The sequence below is a fragment of the Rhineura floridana genome, chromosome 6 (genome assembly GCF_030035675.1).
Source record: "Rhineura floridana isolate rRhiFlo1 chromosome 6, rRhiFlo1.hap2, whole genome shotgun sequence".
NCBI classification, from domain to species: Eukaryota; Metazoa; Chordata; class Lepidosauria; order Squamata; family Rhineuridae; genus Rhineura; species Rhineura floridana.
The window spans coordinates 18,845,552-18,864,735 of record NC_084485.1 but is presented as its reverse complement, the minus strand read 5'-3'; the positions used below and the strand labels follow the sequence as shown (position 1 = coordinate 18,864,735).

Genomic DNA, 19,184 nt, shown 5'->3' with positions numbered 1-19,184 from the left:
TTGCATGCGCCTATTCCCTTCCCTTCTGGGACAGGGTTCCAGTACCGGAGCACAAACAGTCCTCTCTTGTACCTGAAAATGTTCTCCAGAATTACAGGGCAGTAAGGGCAGACACTAGAGAGAAGGCAAGACTCGGGGCAGAATAAATTAATATGTAAATCTAATAATAAATAATACTTAATCGCATCTTAAAAGCAAGGACAAGAAGTTGGGCTTCACTTGCAAATTTTATTACTATTTTTTAATTGAGAATTTTTTTTGCACACACTCAGCTCTCAGAGTGGCTTACAAATGTTAGATAATCAGACGCCCTTGCACTCAGGCCCACAGTCTAAACAATGTGACATGAAAGGAAAAATATTTGGGAGGGAAGAGGAAAAAGCAAACTCAGCACTATTTCTTAGTAGGTCAATCACTACCTAGAATGGAAAAAGGGGAGGAATCAATAGTTGCTGGCCTCTCAGCAGTGCTGATGGAGAGGTCCTGCAGGCCATCTCTTCCTCCACTGTAAGCCTGATAGAATGGCAGCTGCTGCTGCTGCTAGGTGAGGGTTTTCACCTCCATGCTGTGGCCTGTTGTGTGCAGGCCTTCCCTGGCAGTGCAGATCAGCAAACTGCCTAGAAATATAACTCCTCCAGAGTTCTCAAGGAGATCTGCTGCCTGGAGGATTTGCAAGGCTCCATCCAACTCTAAGAATCTAAAAATGGCTTTAATCTGGTTAATACCGTTTGGAAAGTTTCACTCTGCTAGTCCTTGTCTGCATTGCCACCACTGTACTATTATCAGCATTGTATTATTAGAATTAGCAAAAAGCCTTCTTTCTCTTTTCTTTTTAGGTGATTCAGTTGAGCTGTTTATGTTGAAAAACCTCCCTGCTGGCAATTATTCAGTGCAGCTCCATATTTTGGACAAGCAGGGGCTTTCTAGGGACCAGAGCCTCCACGTCAGGGTGTGTCGCTGCCTGGATGGGATCACATGTGAGCAGGAGATGAAATTGTCTGCAGTGTCGGTGGGTCTTGGAGGGGGAGCCATCGCTGCAATCTTGTCCGGGGTCCTGTTATTACTATGTGAGTAATGACATAAAGTTTGCATTTTCCTTATTGGCAGAAATGACATGCTTGGGTCTTGCAAATAAAGTCAAGGTCTAATCAGACATGATATGATTCTAAAATATAGAAATGAATAGTGGAAAAAATAGTCTTGGCTAATAGCTGACAGGAGAGGCAGTGTGGTGTAGTGGTTAAAGTGTTGGACTACGACGTAGGAGACCACGGTTCAAATCCCCACATAGCCGCGAAGCTCACTGGGTGACCTTGGGTCAGTCACTGCCTCAGCCTCCGAGGAAGGTAATGGTAAAACCACCTCTGCATACTGCATACCATGAAAACCCTATTGACAGGGTCGCCATAAGTCAGAATCGACTTGAAGGCAGTCCATTTCCATTTCCAATAGCCGACAGAAGACACAATAACTCCCAATTTCAAAAGCACATGCACTTTACTACACAGGGTGTGATATGAATTGTTAGTTCTATAGACAAAATATACATACACTCCCAATGGCAACACGGCAGTAAAATGCAGAGGTGTACAAATTCAGAAATATAAAATGCAAAGGTAAAATGCACAACAAATCTCAAGTACTATGCTAAATATGCCAAACGCATTTCAACTTGATTCATCATACTTGGGTCTTGTACAGAGAGCTCGTAAATAAGTAATCCTTGGTAGTCAGCAACTAAGTTTTCACAAATGCCCCATTTCAATTCCAAGTGCTGGCATCAACATTTTAAAAGCCCTACGCTATCTGGGACCAGGATATATGCTCCTTTTCATTGTGCTCAGGTTGCCATTTTGAGGGCCTGTTCTGTGTTCCCCACCATAAGCAGCTGAGCACAGGAGACAGAGCCTTTTCAGCTGTGGCACCATGATTATGGAATGCCGTCCCTAAGCTTAGTCACATTTATTTAATGTTGGGCTTTTTTCCCCTTTTTCGACGCTGTTGTCTTTTTCGTCCAATTTTATAACTGTTTAAAACCATCTTAGTTTGTTTTTAAAAATCACTTTATAAGCAACCTTGTTTCAGGGCCAAAAGGCAGGGTAGGAAGTGTTGTGGTTTGGGAAGGGATGTTGCTCAGTGGCAGAGCGCCTTCCTTGCATGCGGAGGGTCCCAGGTGCAATTCCTGGCATCTCCAGGTAATGCTGGGACTCCTGACTGAAACCCTGGAGAGCCACTGCCGGTCAGTGTAGACAGTACCGAGCTAGATGGGGCAATGGTCTGATTCAATATAAGGCAGATTCCTTGTGTTCCTAAATATATAAATACTGTGAGCAAATGCTATGGTGTCAACAAGGTTGGCTATAGCTACTAACTCTGATAAGAACCAAGTTCACTGGAAAAGGACTAATTAAACACTATGGACAATGGAACCAATTACCTAGGGAGGTAGTGGGCTCTCCGACACTGGAGGCATTCAAGAGGGAGCTGGACAGCCATCTGTCAGGAATGCTTTGATTTGGATTCCTGCATTGAGCAGCGGGCTGGACTTCATGGCCTTATAGGCCCCTTCCAACTCTACTATTCTATGATTCTATGAAACCCTCCATGGCTGCTTTCACACTGCACTTTGTTCTAACAATTTCTTACCTGACAACTTGCGCATTATATTTGATCTTTCACACGGCATGCAAGCTATTCTAGTGGAATAGAGTGCAAGTTTAGCGCTAATTTTCGTGATAAATAATATAAGAACTAATCCATTTGCAAGCTTGGGACCCTGGAAAATGGCAGTTTTTGCTAGTTGCAGCTGCTCACGTGACAGGCATCCCAGCATGCAGTGTGTTCCTGGGGCGGGGCATAAATAAAGATAATAATAATAGTAATAATTTAGGCATGCACTTTTTTTGCCTATTGAAAACTGTACCAGTATTCGGCATAGGGCGCAGGTAGCAGCAACATTTCTCCCCCCCCCCACACCCCTGTGTCTATACAACTAAAATAATTTAAAAAGTCAGATGCTAAAGGGAGAGGGCTTGCATGGTGACAGGTTGAGATCTTAGACCTCCTGCACGTTGAGGCACTACAGTGTGCAGTTGTATTATGGGTGAGAGATAAAACCAAGACGTTCATTACAGCCGTGTGAAAGACAGTTGCGCACCATGCCGGTATATCAGCTGAAAAATTTGCTGCCCCTTGATGCAACAGATACTGCAGTGTGAAAGGAATTTTAGAAATCAGGGCCACCATTTTAATCCGTTAAACTAACGCAATGAGCTCCATGCCTGAAAGCGGCCCTTGTCTGCATAGCAGAAAAAAAAGGCTTTTTGTTTCTATCCTTCTCAGCTACTGATCCTAGGGCATATATGTGCACATGCATGAATGTGTGCACGTGCACGCATTGATGAGTGTGGTGATCCCACCTACCCGTTGCCGTGTGGGTTCAATTACCTTAACTTTTCTGGAGGTGGTCATTGCCAAAGGCTAGTCGCACCACATTGAAAGGGCACACCCCAACTTCTTATGAAACGGTTTGGTCAAACCCTCTTCTTCTGTGCCAAGAGACTTAGCTAAACTTTTAGCAGCTAGCAAGATGTCCTTAGGAAAAAGATGCGTGCGCAAGGGTATAGTGAGCTCCTGTCAAAAACTCATCATTTTTTTTTCCTTTTATGCAGTGGCCTTAGCTCTCCTTCTTTGGTGTTCCTTGACATCAGAACGAGAGAAAGGCTCTCCCTTCATTCCGTATGAAGAAGGCAACCAGACTCTGATCCACTACAATGAGGAAAGCCAACGGGTTTTGTCTCAGGTGATAAATCATACTGTTGTGCATTTAAGGTGGCCAGTTGCAAAAGAGGCAGGGCTCCTGCACTGTTAGCAGTGTATTGAAGAGGAAGATTCTGCAGGTGTCGCTTGTAATTCAGCTATTATAGGTGCTGGAGCCCAGTCCTCTTTTGCATCTGACCACCTTATACTCTCTCCCCATGGTATTTCCAGGGGCAACACTGTCGGGCTTACAGTACAATCCTTTGCATGGCTGCTCAGAAGTAAGATTCATTAAGCTCAATAGGATTTCTTCTCATTGAGTTGTATAACGTTGCAACCATGGTTTCCTTGGGATCAGAGAGCACTGGAGACTTGGGGTGCCTTTGTAATATTTGCTTTATTTGCAGATATACCAGCAGGTCAAGTTGTAGACAAGCAGGCACTCCTTCAAGAGACCTCCAGAGGATAACTGTGCACTCTCCCTCCAAGCATGCATGCCCAGTTTTAGTGACTCCAGCTAGAATCTTGTATTGCACTCTACGCATTCAAAACTGCTCTTTCATAAACACATACGACCAAAATGTGATAACGCATTGGATTAAAACCTCTTGCCTTGATGTCCCATTTAGGACACACCTGATGTGGGGGATCCTGCTATATCATCCCCAGTTTATGCACAAATTTCAAAAGAGAAAGCACAAACAATGAAGGTAACTGCAGAACTCCTTGTGGTATATTGAATGGATTTTTAAGGGACCTGTAAAGCAACAGTCTAGATTCCCCTCCAGTCCCCTCCTTGCATGGCATAAGATTACTAAATCCAACTGGGTGATAATATCATTTCTTCTATCTATCTGACTTTCTGTGTGCATGTTAAAGTGAGTGTACAGGCTACAAGATAGCTGCTGTGCCCCCTAATTTCTACTCATCCACAAATGTCGATACTCTTGTAGGCTATACTCAGATGCGCTTGTGGGAATCTGCATCGTGCAAGGCTCCTGATCATGTGGACAATCCTACACAAATCCAGCTGGCTCCCCCTTTAGACCTTTGCCCAACTTACAGAGGTTGGGGGTGGTGTTGGGCAGGCAAGTACTGTCAGAGGTTGGGCAAAGGACCTCCACGTGGAGGTCTAATGCCTGCAGGGGGCTCGTGGCACAGGATGTTGTCCAAGACAACCAGTCGGGTCTGAAAACTGCCTTGTATGTAATGCGTATGAAGGAATTTGACCTCTTTTAATGTTTCTTAGGTATGTTTGTTTCTTTTATGGCTGAGTTTTTTGAATGGATTACTACAGTACAGATGAAAAAAGCAAGTCTTTTTCTTTCTTTCATTTTTAGATGGCAAGCGGGGCAACCACCTCACATTCACAGACATCCAGTCAAGTGCCCTATGAACAAAATCCATCGGTGAGTAATATCTGTACAAAACCACAGTCGCTTCAGGGATAGTAAATGAATATGGTGTACAGTAGTTTAAGTGAATGCACTAGTGCAAGCTTTTTCACAGCACTTTCATGGTGAGGGTGGGGGTGAAATCTTTCTCTAAAGAGAGTTATATTCATATTCCAGGGAAACACAGACTTTCAAATGAGGGTTTCAGTCATTCCCCCCCCCATACAACGAAGCTTGTAGCCTTACAACATAACACTGGTAGCCTTGAAAATCTCCTAAAGTGGGCACCAGGCAAGCCTTTATGACTTCTGTTTACCCACACACACATATATGAGCAATCTGTATTTCATGTGCCAAACATGTTAGTATACTTGTGTTTTTATTGTTGTGGGACTCCAGATAGAGCCTTTTAGCAGTTTGATATCCTAATGCATTTTGTATATTCTTGTTTTAAGGATAGTAATTTTAGCAAGGGGGATGGAAACATGTGGACTGCAATTGTGTGGTTTTTATGAACTAATGTTCATACTCCATAAACTGACCTTTATTGTGGCGGCACCTACCCTGTGGAATTCCCTCCCCTTAAATATTAGACAGGCACCATCTCTGTTATCTTTTTGGCGCCTATTGAAGACCTTCCTCTTTCAACAAGCCTTTTAAGTTGAGAGCTTATGCCAGTCTGCATCTATGTTGGAATTGCTTTTTAATGTTTTTAAACCTTTTTTAATATGTTTTTAATCTTTTTTTTAGATGCCTTCAAAGCTTTTTTAAAAAATAGTTTAAAGATGTTTGTTTTAATGTATTTTAAAGTCTGTTTTTATGATGTTTTAAAGTGTTCTTAGTGCTTTTGTTTGCCGCCCCGGGCTCCTGCTGGGAGGAAGCGCGGGATATAGATAAAATAATAAATAAATAAATAAATAAATAAATAATTTTCTTCCTAAAAGGATTTTCCTGGGATGAACCACGGCCAGGCAAAGCTGACAGAGAACAGCTACCATCCTGGTGGAAGTATAGCGTCACCTGTAACCATCCTGGAAGATTTCCACCCTATCCCTGGTTGGCATCAGGTTAGATAAACCATAAGAGGTTTCACACACAGTCTTTATTTGTAGTAGCTCAAGATGCGTCATGTTAGGAAAAATTGCTACCTGCAGATTTGGTTTCTCTAGATTCACCTTATTTTGAGTGACAGTGGTAAGAATTTCTGGATGGCTTTTAAGTAATGGTGGCTCAGAAACTCCTTTTTCTCTCCTTCAGCAGGTGACCTTGCTTCCGCAAAGCAGTAAGATGCACTGGAAGAAACCACATGACCGAATTTTGGAAATGGTGGGCGAAATCTTGAATCAAGTGAGTAATGGATCATGGGAAGAGTCCTAGCACTTCCCTTGTTCAAGTACCATGAAATTCCTCCAGCAGGATGGGTTTCAACCATGGCCCAGATTTGCATTTGCTGATACAGAAACCTGTTTTTATTAAGAGTCCTACAGTATGGTAAGGATGTTCTAGCTCTCTCTAGAAAATTAATGAACATCAGAGTTCATTAAAAGTGCATTAAAAGTTTTCAAGGCAGCCAAGCCAAGTTTGCACCGTGGGTCTCTGCTGCTACAGTACAAGTCTTTCTCAACTGCAGCTCAGGATGTTATTTGGCTCAGTGCTTTTTGATCACCCTTTTGGAGTAGAGCAGCTTCCTTGCATGCAGAAGGTCCATGGTTCAATCCCATGGCAATGTCCCCCTTCTAAACCCTGGAGAATGTCTGCCAGACAGGGTGGACAGTATTGAGCTAGATGGACCAATGGTCTGATTTGTTATTTGGCAGCTTCCAATGTTCCTGTGCATGCAGTTGCTTTATCCTAAGTCTGACCAGTGGCCCATTTAGCTCTGACTGGCTGTGGTTTTCCAAGGTCCTGGACAAAGGGCTTTCCCTGCCACTGGCTTATTGCCCTACCACTGGCTTATTTTTTGTTGGGAGGCTGGAGGATAAACCTGGGGACATCCTGAATGCAAAGTAGATACTCTAACCCAAGCTGTTGGTCTTCTCCTTGGATTGGTTGGAGATCCCAAAGAACTACTTCACTAAGCAGGGATGGGGAACCTGTGGCCCTCCAGACCTTGCCTGGATTCCAACTTCAATCAGCCCCAGCCAGCATGGCCAGTGGTCATGAATGATGGGAGTTGTAGTCCAGCAACATCTGGAGGGCCACAGGTTCCTCATCCATATAGTAGAAGCAGGACAGTGATCTTGTTTCAGTATCTAAATGTTCCTTCTCTTCCTTTCTCTCCTCAGAAACGTGACCGCATTGCCAGCCTAGAGGACAACATGGTCTCCTATTGCCCTCATGTTTATGCGGCAGAGGGAAAGTTGGAGAAAAGTGAATCCTTTTGGTCCCTACCTGTTGTGGATGATGAGAACAACAGCCTACCTCCTGACTTCTTGGAGACGTTGGGGCCTAAGTTTACCAATCTTGGCAGAATCTGCAGCAAGTGATTCCTGTGATGTTGGCCTGTGAGCAGTGAAGAATCCTCCCAGCTTCATTTGAACCTGAACCATAGATAGGCTGTGGAGGGAGGATTCTTTGAAAGATGTCCAAGGAATATCTAGTGCTTCCTTTTTATGAGGAGATGAACTCTCTCCTGGAGAACGAAACAACCCAGTCCCTTCAGTCTCCCAGCCCTCTTATCAAGTTCTTTCTTGAGCCTTCTCAAGTCCTTGGCAGTCTTTCCTTTCCTCTTTTCATGAAACAGACTTGGTTCTGCTGATATGCAAGATGCAATTGTTCATTTATTCTCTTGTTTGTTTGCTGCTTCCCCATCCATCCCCACCTCACCACCCCTTCCCAAGTAGCCATCTTGTTCTAACATTTCTAGGCTAAACAGATGGTCATTATTTTGCCTTTGTACCACCACCAACAGCAACTTTTATTTGGCCTTCTGTTACAACAATGTAGGGTTGGCCCTTCTGGTATTAGCCTGAACACATTCCTGGGCTAGCCAAGGTAGTGCCCTCTAGATGTTTCAGGACTACAATTCCCACCCTCCCTAGCTAGCCTGGCCAATGGACAGGGATAATGCTACAACATCTAGAGCAGCCTTTCCCAACCAGTGTGCCTCCAGATGTTGTTGGACCACAATTCCCATCTTTCCTGACCATTGGCAGTGCTGGCTGAGGCTGATGGGAGGCACACTGGTTGGGAAAGGCTGATCTAGAGGGTGCCATGTTGGCCACCCCTCCGTTAAACTGTCTAAATCATAGTGGTTTAAAGAAGAAAAAGGTCAGTTGGTATATTTGTAGTTTGGGAGGAGAAGACCCTCTTGTTGTGGTATGACATTATGTATCTCAGAAGGATGAGATAAGATATTGTAATGCCAATGTGTGTAAGAAAGAGGGTCTGCTAAAATGTGTTCTCTGCTTGGGGCTCATAGCTGATGTTCATATTATGTGTCTTTTTCTGCTCCAAACAGTGCACTCAAACATGCAGATAGAATGGGCCAGTCAGCTGCCTTGTATGAGAGAAAGAGAAAGAGCAGATAAGAAATATAGTAAAGGCCATGCCCTAAGTGCAGAGCACAATTCAGTTAGTTCTGTATGGCTGGTAGAGCTTTAGACTCAAAGAGGAGCTCCCACCTCACCAAGCAGATCTCTTTGGAGATGTAGGAGAGTTGGCCTGGCTGTAGGGCAGGGATGGGGAAGTGGTGGCCCTGTAGATGTTCTTGGACTATATCTCCCATCATTACTGACTGTTGGCCATAGTCACTGGGGTTGCTGGGACTTGGAGTCCCAAGAACATCTGGAGGTTCTCCACCCCCAGTTTGTATAAGTAAGGCATTGGGGGTGGGGTGAGGTCTTCTGTCTGGGCAAAGTCATGAAAAAGACCTGAGCAAATCCTTGGATGTGCCTAAAGTATTGCTCTGCATCATGGCAAAGGTATACAAATGTGTGCATACTTTGAAAACGTGCGAGGCAATCTGCATGATTTATTCTGGAGCCTACATTTCAATTTACCTGGGAGTCAACTTTATTGAACTCTGAGCTGGCACACATATTTGCACTGTAATCAGGAATATTGTTGAGATATCAGTTTTGAGGCTTAGGTCCAAACTGTGCAGAACACTCTCTTGTTTCAGGAAAGTGGGATTCCATCTATGCAAAAGCTATCCAAGGTTTGTCACTTACTGGGCTTCTGACACAGACGAACAAACTTTGCTTGTTACCAAGGAGATTTTTGTCAACATTCATCTGTGAACTGATGAATTTTTATACATGACTAAATGGATCCCCCCCTTTTTTTTTTACCAATAAATATAACATTTTAAAAAATGGATGTTGCATTGAGGGAGATGTTGAATTTCTCTTCTCATCCAGAAAAATAACGTGAAGGCTTTAGCCAGTCTTCCCCAACTTAGTGCCTTCCCGCTGTTTTGCACCACAACTTCCAATGTGTATGTTGGCTGGGACTGATGGAAGCTGTAGTCCAAAACATATGGAGGGCATCATGTTGAGAAATCTGGCTCAGGTTGCATGCATGTGTGCCACTGTTAGAGTGGCAGACAGTGGAAGCTGGCCCAATGGGATGAATGGAGCGCTTCCCCAGCAACCTGTCTGCTCTCAGCCAGTCCCACTGCCTGCCTTCTTACTTACTAGTCTAGGGGGTGGAGCTGCCTGTCAGCTTGTATAAATGGGAAGGAAGACGGGGACAAAACTGCAATTTAGTTGACTCTGCCTTTCATTAGCTCTGGTTCCACCAACTGCTGGTCTCTCTGCCTTTCACCCTATCAGTCCCAATAGCCACCAGCTATCACTGTGTATTTACAGGTGCAGTTTTTCTGTTTTGTGGCCCATTGAAACAGTTTGTGCAGATATATAACATGGCAGAACTTGAATCAGAAAAATCTGCATGTGGAGGGTGCAGACCAGGGAACCTGTTGCCTCACAAGCTGTGAATGTCAATGAGCCTACGTCACCCACCCCAGTGCCCAAAGCAGATTTTCAACGGCTCAGAAATTGCTTTTTAAAAAAGGGGAAGGATGAAAGTATAATCAAGTAAATATATACTTTTCAACAAGCATATAGATAGATCCAGTGGTCACAGTGTACTTGGACTTTCAACAAGCTTTTGACAAGGTACCTCGCCAAAGACTCCAAAGTAAGCGTAGCAGTCGTGGAATAACAGGAGATGTCCTCATGCGGATCAGGAACAGGTTAAGTAACAGGAAGGTAAGAGTTGGAATAAACGGACAGTTCTCCCAATGGAGGGTTGTAGAATGTGGGGTCCCCCAAAAATCAGTATTGAGACCTGTGCTTTTTAACTTTTTCATAAATGATCTAGATTAGGGGTGAGCAGTGAGGTGGCCAAGTTTGCTGATGATACCAAATTGTTCAGGGTGGTTAAAAAGGGTTTGTGAAGAGTGCCCAAAGGATCTCTCCAAACTGAGTGAATGGGCAGTAAAATGGCAAATGAAATTCATTGTAAAGTATGCATATTAGAGCAAACAACCTTAATTTCACATATAAGCCTATACTCTTGTGGAGTCTGAACTGACAGTGACTGACCAGGAATGAAATAGTGGACAGCTCGATGAATATGTTAACCTAGTTTGCAGCAGCTGTGAAAAAGGCAAAATCCATGTTAGAGATCATTAGGAAAGGAATTGAAAATAAAACTTCCAATATCATGATGCTGTTTTACAAATCTATGGTACATCAAAAATGCATAAACTACTAATATAAATGCATATATTAGTGAAAATATTTTTTAAAAAACTGCACCAATGTCAGAACAGTGCAAATGCTACTTAACTGTAAAAGCCATAATGGCTTGAATTCATCATTATTTAAAAACACTGTCAAGATTCTGGTACTTATTACCATAGCTTTACAAACTATACAGGACCCCTTCCAGTCAGTTTTGACATGTATCCCCACAACCCACCTATTTTTATAGCTAAAATTCATGGGTATTTGACCTCAATTTCATCTTGTATACTGTCAAATTTCATTTTGCATCTGCAACAACTAAATACACAATCCTGAAAATAAGTTTGTCATTTTCCTTCTTCCCCCAGCCAAAACAAGTGATGCTTGAAAGCCTACAAGAGGTTTGTTTTTCCAACAATGGGACAGATGTGGAAGATTCTCACTCTACCTACATCTCCATTAGATAACAGATCAAATATTATTTATTTATTTATTTATTTATTTCATTTTTAAACCGCCCATAGCTAGCAGCTCTCTGGGCGATGTACAAAACAGAGTTAAAATACCGTCACAATAAAATCCGATTCAATAACAGGAAAATTTAAAACATTAAGATGAACAATTAACATTAAACATTAAAACATTAAAATGCCTGGGAGTATAGCCAGGTCTTAACCTGGCACCTAAAAGAAAATACCGTAGGCGCCAGGCGTATTTCCTCTGGTAAGCTGTTCCACAATTCGGGGGCCACCTCAGAAAAGGCCCTAGATCTAGTAGTAATCCTCCGGGCATCTTGATGAGTTTATATCCCGCCCTTCCAGAAGGAGCCTATGGCCGCAAACAAAGACGCTAAAAGCATTCTAAAACATCCTAAAAAGAAAAGACTTTAAAACATTAAATGAAAACATATTTAAAAACAAATTAAAATGAAACATCTTTAAAACATCTCAAAAAGAAATTCCAACACAGACACAGACTTAAAAGGCTTGTTGAAAGAGGAAGGCACAAACATCTTGATAGTGTTCTTCATAACACTATCACAGTAAAGATGCCAGCTGGCAGAACAGCCTCATTGAAGGGAGCATTTAACATGCATTGTATTAGGGAAAATTGCTTTGCAAACATTTGTATATTAAGGCAAAATTGCATATTAGGAGAAATTTGCACTAAATGCTAATGAATTTTCATGAGAATTTTTTTAAAAAAATTCTCATGAAAATTCATTGGGATTTTAGTGCAAATAATGAATTTTCGTGAGATTTTTTTTTTAAATTGCAAACTAAGGTGGAAATATGGAGAACAGAAGATGGAAGAAATGAGAATCGGAGAGAAACTGAAACTGACAGATCTGCTTATCCCTGTGGAGAGCCTGCCCTAGCCCATTTAAAAGTCTGTTGCATATTTCAGCCATGCCTGAGTACGCTTTGTTGTAAACTCCCTTGGCTATCTCTTTTCCAAGCTGAAACTATCCTATGTTTTGCGTATCTTGACAACTTGTGCAGAAAGGAATCTGGATCTCTTCATCCCAATCCTCTTAAAAAAAAAAAAACAGCTGCACCAGGGCAACATGATATTTGCATATGTGTGCTCACATATTGCATAGTCTCGTCAGTGTTTGGTGAGCACATTCTCAGAGTACAGTATGTGCCCATGAGATACTTTGGCTAGCAAGCCTGAAGGATTCAGGTACATTGTGTTCAGAATTGTTTCCTTATATAAAAGAAATGGGGGGGGGAGAATCATATTCAAATAAGCAAAGGTCCTCCAATGCAAAGGTGTATCACGGAACACTAAAATCAGGATCATTCAGACTGTGGTATTCCTGATCTCTATGTATGGATGTGAAAGTTGGACAGTGAAAAAGCAGATAAGAGAAAAATCAACTCATTTGAAATGTGGTGTTGGAGGAGAGATTTGCGCATACCATGGACTGTGAAAAAGATAAATAATTGGGTGTTAGAACAAATTAAAGCAGAACTGTCACTAGAAGCTAAAATGATGAAACTGAGATTACCATACTTTGGACACATCATGAGAAGACATGATTCACTAGACAATAATGCTGGGAAAAACAGAAGGGAGTAGAAAAAGGGGAAGGCCAAAGAAGAGATGGATTGATTCCATAAAGGAAGCCACAGACCTGAACTTACAAGATCTGAACTGGGTGGTTCATGACAGATGCTCTTGGAGGTCACTGATTCATAGGGTCGCCATAAGTCGTAATTGACTTGAAGGCACATAACAACAACAAAGTTGTTAATCAAACATTTGCTTGATTAAAGTAGTCGCACATTTCCAAGGAGCTGTCCAAGGTGCTGAAAGTTCTCACTAAACCCCAGAGCAGATTCCACTGCCCACTGACACGGAGCCACCAGCTGCCACTGCTCCTTTCATGTAGCTAGTTATGCCCTGTACAAGGAAGAATTGATTTTTTTTCCTCATTAAGAAAAAGGCTAGTATTTTGGACCTGCAATTTTTTAACCCTTGGCACTGATTTTCTTCATCACTTACAGTTTTCACCCACGTGCTTACATTTTATACATGCTTGAGTGGAACTTTTTTTTTTAAAAGCACATTAATATTACATTAAAATTATTTTGTTACATTAAGGAATATGTTGGATTCATCCATCTTTCATTCATGTTGCTGTGGGGGGGGAATGCAGTAACCTTGAATTTTCAGTAGCTAGCAACTAAAACTACAATAATAGTGACTTAGCAGCACCTCCTTGTGTCTGTCTTAGGTAATACAGCTTTGCAAAATGATTACATGTCTCCCATTACAGCAATGTTTTTCATAGTTTCCCTTTCATCACACCAGTCATCTTCATAAATCTTGTCTGCCCTCCTAGAAAAAATGATAACTGAATTATTAAAAACCATTGACCATTTATTTATTTATTTATTTTTATTTATTTAATGGATTTATATTCCGCTCTAGTTCAAAAAATTCTGAATTCAGAGCGCAGAACAGTAAGGCATAGTCCAATACAAAATACTAAATAACGCAATTAAAAAATATGGAAGTATATCTACTAAAACAATTTTCTACAACATTTTCAATCAGACGTTAAAAGCTTGGTAAAATAAAAATGTTTTTATCTGGCACCGGAAATCAATGATAGAAGTGGAAAGTCGTATCTCGGGCGGAAGCTGGTTCCATAAGGAGGGAGCGGCAACCGAGAAAGTCTTATTTCTGATAGCCGTGTGTCGGATGGTAAATGTTGATGGAACAATCAGAGTAGATTCGGTGGTCGATCTGATAGGACGGGAAGACTGGAATTCAGAAAGGCGATTAGTCAGATATATCGGTGCTAATCCGTGTCGGGCTTTAAATGTTAGAACCAGAATCTTGAACTGGTGCCGGAATTCGATGGGGAGCCAATGTAGATGATAAAGAAGGGGCGTGGTGTGGACCCACGGACTGGTTCTAGTGATCATTCTTGCTGCTGCTCTTTGAACTAATTTAAGTGGTCGGAGCGATTTTGCAGGTAGTCCGATGTATAGGGAATTACAATAGTCTAATCGCGAGGTCACTAGTGCTTGAGTAACTTTTCTTAAATCAGACATTCCCAGAAACGGTCGCAGTTGACGAACGAGTTTTAATTTAGCAAAAGCCGTTCTAGAAACAGCCGTAATCTGGGGTTCTAAGGTCAGAGCTGAATCCAAAATTATGCCCAAGCTACGGACTTGAGTCTTTAGGGGAAGGAGAACTCCATCTAGTGAAGGTAAATTGCCTAATTCTTGTGGAGGACTTTTTCCGATGAGAATGACCTCTGTTTTTTCTGGATTGAACTTTAGTTTGTTCCTGTTCATCCAGTTTTGTACTGCCACAAGACATTGATTAAGGGGATAGACAGCATCTTTTGCATTCGGTGGAAAAGAGCAATAGAGCTGAGTATCGTCCGCATATTGGTGCTAATGAATTCCAAATTCCTGAATAATCTTACCTAAAGGTCACAGATAAATGTTAAACAACATTGGGGACAGGACAGAGCCTTGTGGAATGCCAAACTGTAGAGGCCAGGGTGTGGAATGATAATCCCCGAGGGCAACTCTCTGAGTCCTGCCCTCTAAGAAGGAGCGGAGCCACTGTAAGACTATACTTCTAAATCCTATTTGATATAGGCGATCTAAAAGGATGTCATGATCGATAGTATCAAAAGCGGCAGATAGATCTAATAGAACTAGCAGGGATAAATTACCCTTATCTAGTTCTAGCCGAAGATCGTCTATTAGAGCAACTAAAGCTGTCTCAGTTCTGTGATTCGGCCTAAAGCCAGATTGAAAGGGATCGAAGCCTCATGTGGAGTCTAGAAATGTTTGTAATTGAGTGGCTACAGCTCTTTCGATGACTTTGCTCAAAAAAGGCAGATTGGATACTGGACGGAAATTATTTAACAGTGTGGAATCAAGAGAAGGTTTTTTTTAATAATGGGGTAATAATAGCTACCTTCAGACATTCAGGTAAATAGCCTTGTTGGAGGGAGGAGTTGACAATTACACTGAGCCAGTTAGCTAATTCAGCTCTAGATATTTTTATGAGCCAGGAAGGGCATGGATCGAGTGGGCAAGTAGTGGGATTCATACCCTTCAGAGATTGGGAGATGTCTTCAGGGAGAACAAATTGAAAGGTAGAAAAAAGAGAGGAGTCATGAGTTTCAGATGTAGTATTATTTTCGTCTGTCGTGGTGGTATGATCTAAGATAGAACAAATCTGATCAATTTTAGCCTCAAAGAATGTCGCAAATTCTTGGCAGCGAGCCTGAGAAGAGACATTTGGTCTTACCGTGAAATCGGTCTTCTCTGTGCATGTCAAAGATGATATCAGATGGGTAACTAGCTCCACCTAGTGGTTGAAGGCAAAAGAGTACTGCTGACGTTTTACTGTAGCTCCGTCCGTGGTTTGCGTCTGCTCCGTGCTCAGTTTCCAATGACAAGCCCACGAAATCAGGCCAATAGACGCCACAAACAGGACAAGACAACAGTACTCATACACTCTCTGCTCCAGGGCTAACCGTGCTTATAAAGGCAGCCCAGCACTCATAGGGAGTGGCCCTGATATCATCTTTGACATGCACAGAGAAGACCGATTTCACGGTAAGACCAAATGTCTCTTCTCCTGTGCATGGAAAGATGATATCAGATGGGACATACCAAAGCTGACCCATGGAGGGTGGGAATACTGCTGGGCTGTGGTCACGAATGATCCTTGAGGACGTGCTGTAGCACCCTCCTCCCAAAGGCTGCCTCCGATGAAGCATAGGAGTCTATTTTATAATGCTTAATGAACGTATTGGGAGTGGACCATGTGGCTGCTGTACAAATCTCCGCTAGAGGGGCATTACGGGAAAAGGCTGCTGATGTGGCCGCTGCTCTGGTAGAGTGAGCTACTACTCCGGTAGGGTGAGCTAATCTTAGAGAGGCATAAGTTAATGATATGCATGCCTTAATCCACCTGGCTAGTGTGGACGTGGACACCTTATTCCCTAGGGAGGTAGGGTGGAAAGAGACAAACAAATTATCTGTTTTCCGAATTGGCTTTGTCTTGGAAATATAAACTTTAAGCGCTGTTCGCACATCAAGAGAGTGCTAGGCTTTCTCTAAAGGGTGGACAGGATTCGGACAAAAGGACGGCAATACCAGCTCTTGCGGGCAATGGAAAGTAGACAACACTCTGGGACGGAAGGAAGGAACAGTACGTAGGACTACTCTATCCTTATGAAACATACAAAAAATTTTATGGACAGATAGGGCATTCAACTCAGACACTCTACGGGCCGAAGTGATGGCCACGAGAAACAAGACTTTAAAGGAGAGAAGACGGAGGGAAACCTGACTCAGAGGTTCAAATGGAGGTCTTTGAAGGGCTGATAAAACTTTATGTAAATCCCAAGTTGGGTAGCGGTGCACCGTAGGTGGTGCTGTTACCGTCGCACCCCTGAGGAAACGTTTGATGAAAGGGTGAGGTCCGATTGGATTATCCAGAGATCTGGAGAGGATTGCCGACAAGGCGCTTCAGGGTATTTGGTCTGAGGCCCAAAGATAATCCGTCTTGTAGAAAAGACAAGATCTGGTTGACCCCCGACTTCCGAGGAAGAATTCCTTTCTTCTGTGACCAGGATGAGAATGCCTTCCATGTGCTCTCATAAATTCTGAGTGTGGAAGGGCGTCTAGAAGCCATCATAGTTTCCAACACTTGGGGAGAGATGCCTTTTTTCAAGAGTCTCCGTTCAGGTTCCATACATGAAGCGCCCACCACTCTGGAGCCGGGTGGCGGAGCTGTCCCTGAGAGAGTAGGTCCCTTTGTACTGGAATCTGCCATGGTGGTTCCACCGACAGGTCGAGAAGGGCTGGAAACCAAGGTCTCCATGGCCACCATGGAGCCACTAATAGGAGTGCCGATTTCTCGGTCCGAAGCTTTTTGATCACCCTGGGAATAACTGGAATTGGAGGAAAGGCATACAGTCTGCCCGGAGGCCACCGGGAAGTTAAGGCATCCATCCCTTCCGCGCCTGGTGTCACATACCAGGAGAAGAATCTCTTCACTTGTCGATTGTGCCTGGTGGCAAAGAGGTCCACATGAATGTGGCCAAAACGTTTCACTATCTGATGAAAAGCCTCTGGGTGAAGAGTCCATTCCCCTTGAAGTAGCTTTTCCCGACTGAGCCAGTCCGCTTGGCTGTTGTCCTCTCCCTTGAGATATTCTGCCGCTGTCGAGTCGACATTGTTCTCTGCCCACTGGAAGAGGAGAAAGGCCTCCTTCTGAAGAAGGAGGGAGCGTGTGCCCCCCTGACGGTTCAAATAAGATTTGGCCGACACGTTGTCTGTTCTGACCAGCACCGCTCCCAACTGTCTGGAGGTCGCGAAGTGCCTGAGGGCCAGACGAACTGCACGCAGTTCGAGGAAATTGATCGGCAGAGTGGACTCCAGAGGAGACCATGTGTCTTGAACCACCTGCCTGTCGCATATGGCTCCCCAACCTGATAAGCTGGCATCTGATGTTATCAGGGTGTGTGGTGGATCCTGGAAGGGAACGTCTCTCGTTAGATTGAATTCGTGGGTCCACCAAAACAGTGACTGTCGAACCTGTGGTGACAGAGTTATCCTGCGGTGATGTCTGGACGCTATGTCGGATTGAAAGGGCAGAAGTGCCCACTGAAGTGTGCGGGAGTGATGACGTGCCCAAGGCATCATCTGGAACGTGGACACCATCAAGCCGAGAAGTGTTGCCAATTTCATCAGGTCCGGCGAGGGGGATATTAGGATATCCAATGTTACTTGTCGAATCTTGCTGACTCTGTCTTGGGACAAAGTGAGGAGGCCATGTAGAGAGTCTATAGTCGCTCCCAAATGTGTAATGCAGTTGGACGGAAAGAGATGGCTTTTGGCCCCGTTGATCAGGAAGCCATGGTCCTTTAGACAGGCCAGGGTGACATGGAGGTCTTCCCATGCCTTGTGCAATGATGGTGAGCGAATCAGAAAGTCGTCCAGATAAGGAAATATATGAATCCCCAGAGTCCTGAGGTGTGCCACCAGGACAACCACGACCTTTGTGAATACCCTGGGGGCAGACGACAGGCCAAAGGACATGGCCTTGAATTGATAATGTTCTTGTCCCACCGCGAAGCGGAGGTACCTTCTGTGAGGGGGAAAGATTGGTATGTGTAGGTATGCCTCCTTCAGGTCGATAGAGGAGAGGAAGTCCCCTATCCTCAGCGCTTCCTTGATTGAAAGCAAGGTGTCCATACGAAACTTGCGGTATTTTATGAAGCGGTTTAGACCCTTGAGGTCTAACACAGGCCTGGACGAACCGTCTTTTTTCCCAACGGTGAAGAACAGAGAGTAACTTCCCAGGAACCTCTCTCCTGGAGGAACTTTCTCGATGCCTGCTATGTGCAGAAGATGGGAAACTGACCGCAAAACTTTGTCTCTCTTGTGTGGATTCGTTGATAGAGGGGATGGAATGAATCTCACCGGAGGGGTGGAAGAAAATTCCAGGCGAAGGCCATATTGAAGAGTGTGTAGGACCCACCGATCGGAGGACAAGTCCTTTCATCGGTGAGTAAACTGTTGGAGATGGCCACCCACCGGCGAGGTGGAGGCGTCAGAACTGACCTCTGTTTCCACGCGACTGGGATGTGAATCCATAGCGACCCGAAAGGTGTTGTTGGGACTTAAGCTGGCTGCGCTGTCTGTTCCAGAAGGGACGGCTGGAGCGGGCGTCCTTCTGTCTTCCAAAGGAACGTGAGCCCCGAAAGGAGTGTGATGGGAAATATGGATGGAATGACCGACGAAAGGCTCTGCCGTCATCCCTTTTCCTGGTGGATGGCATGGAC

General features: G+C 43.7%; 1 protein-coding gene across 2 annotated transcripts in view; it reads left to right on the top strand.

Moving 5' to 3' along the window:
• Positions 1-9,471, top strand: part of CDH26 (cadherin 26) — a 40,584-nt gene extending 31,113 nt beyond the window's left edge. For both annotated transcript variants that reach the window (XM_061631106.1, XM_061631105.1), the window contains 7 exons: positions 837-1,067; positions 3,672-3,802; positions 4,389-4,469; positions 5,100-5,168; positions 6,098-6,220; positions 6,411-6,500; positions 7,439-9,471. In XM_061631106.1, the coding sequence (XP_061487090.1) occupies positions 837-1,067; positions 3,672-3,802; positions 4,389-4,469; positions 5,100-5,168; positions 6,098-6,220; positions 6,411-6,500; positions 7,439-7,639 (926 nt within the window). In that variant the 3' untranslated portion in view covers positions 7,640-9,471. The remainder of the gene's footprint in view (positions 1-836; positions 1,068-3,671; positions 3,803-4,388; positions 4,470-5,099; positions 5,169-6,097; positions 6,221-6,410; positions 6,501-7,438) is intronic.
• The last annotated feature ends 9,713 nt before the right edge of the window (positions 9,472-19,184 follow it).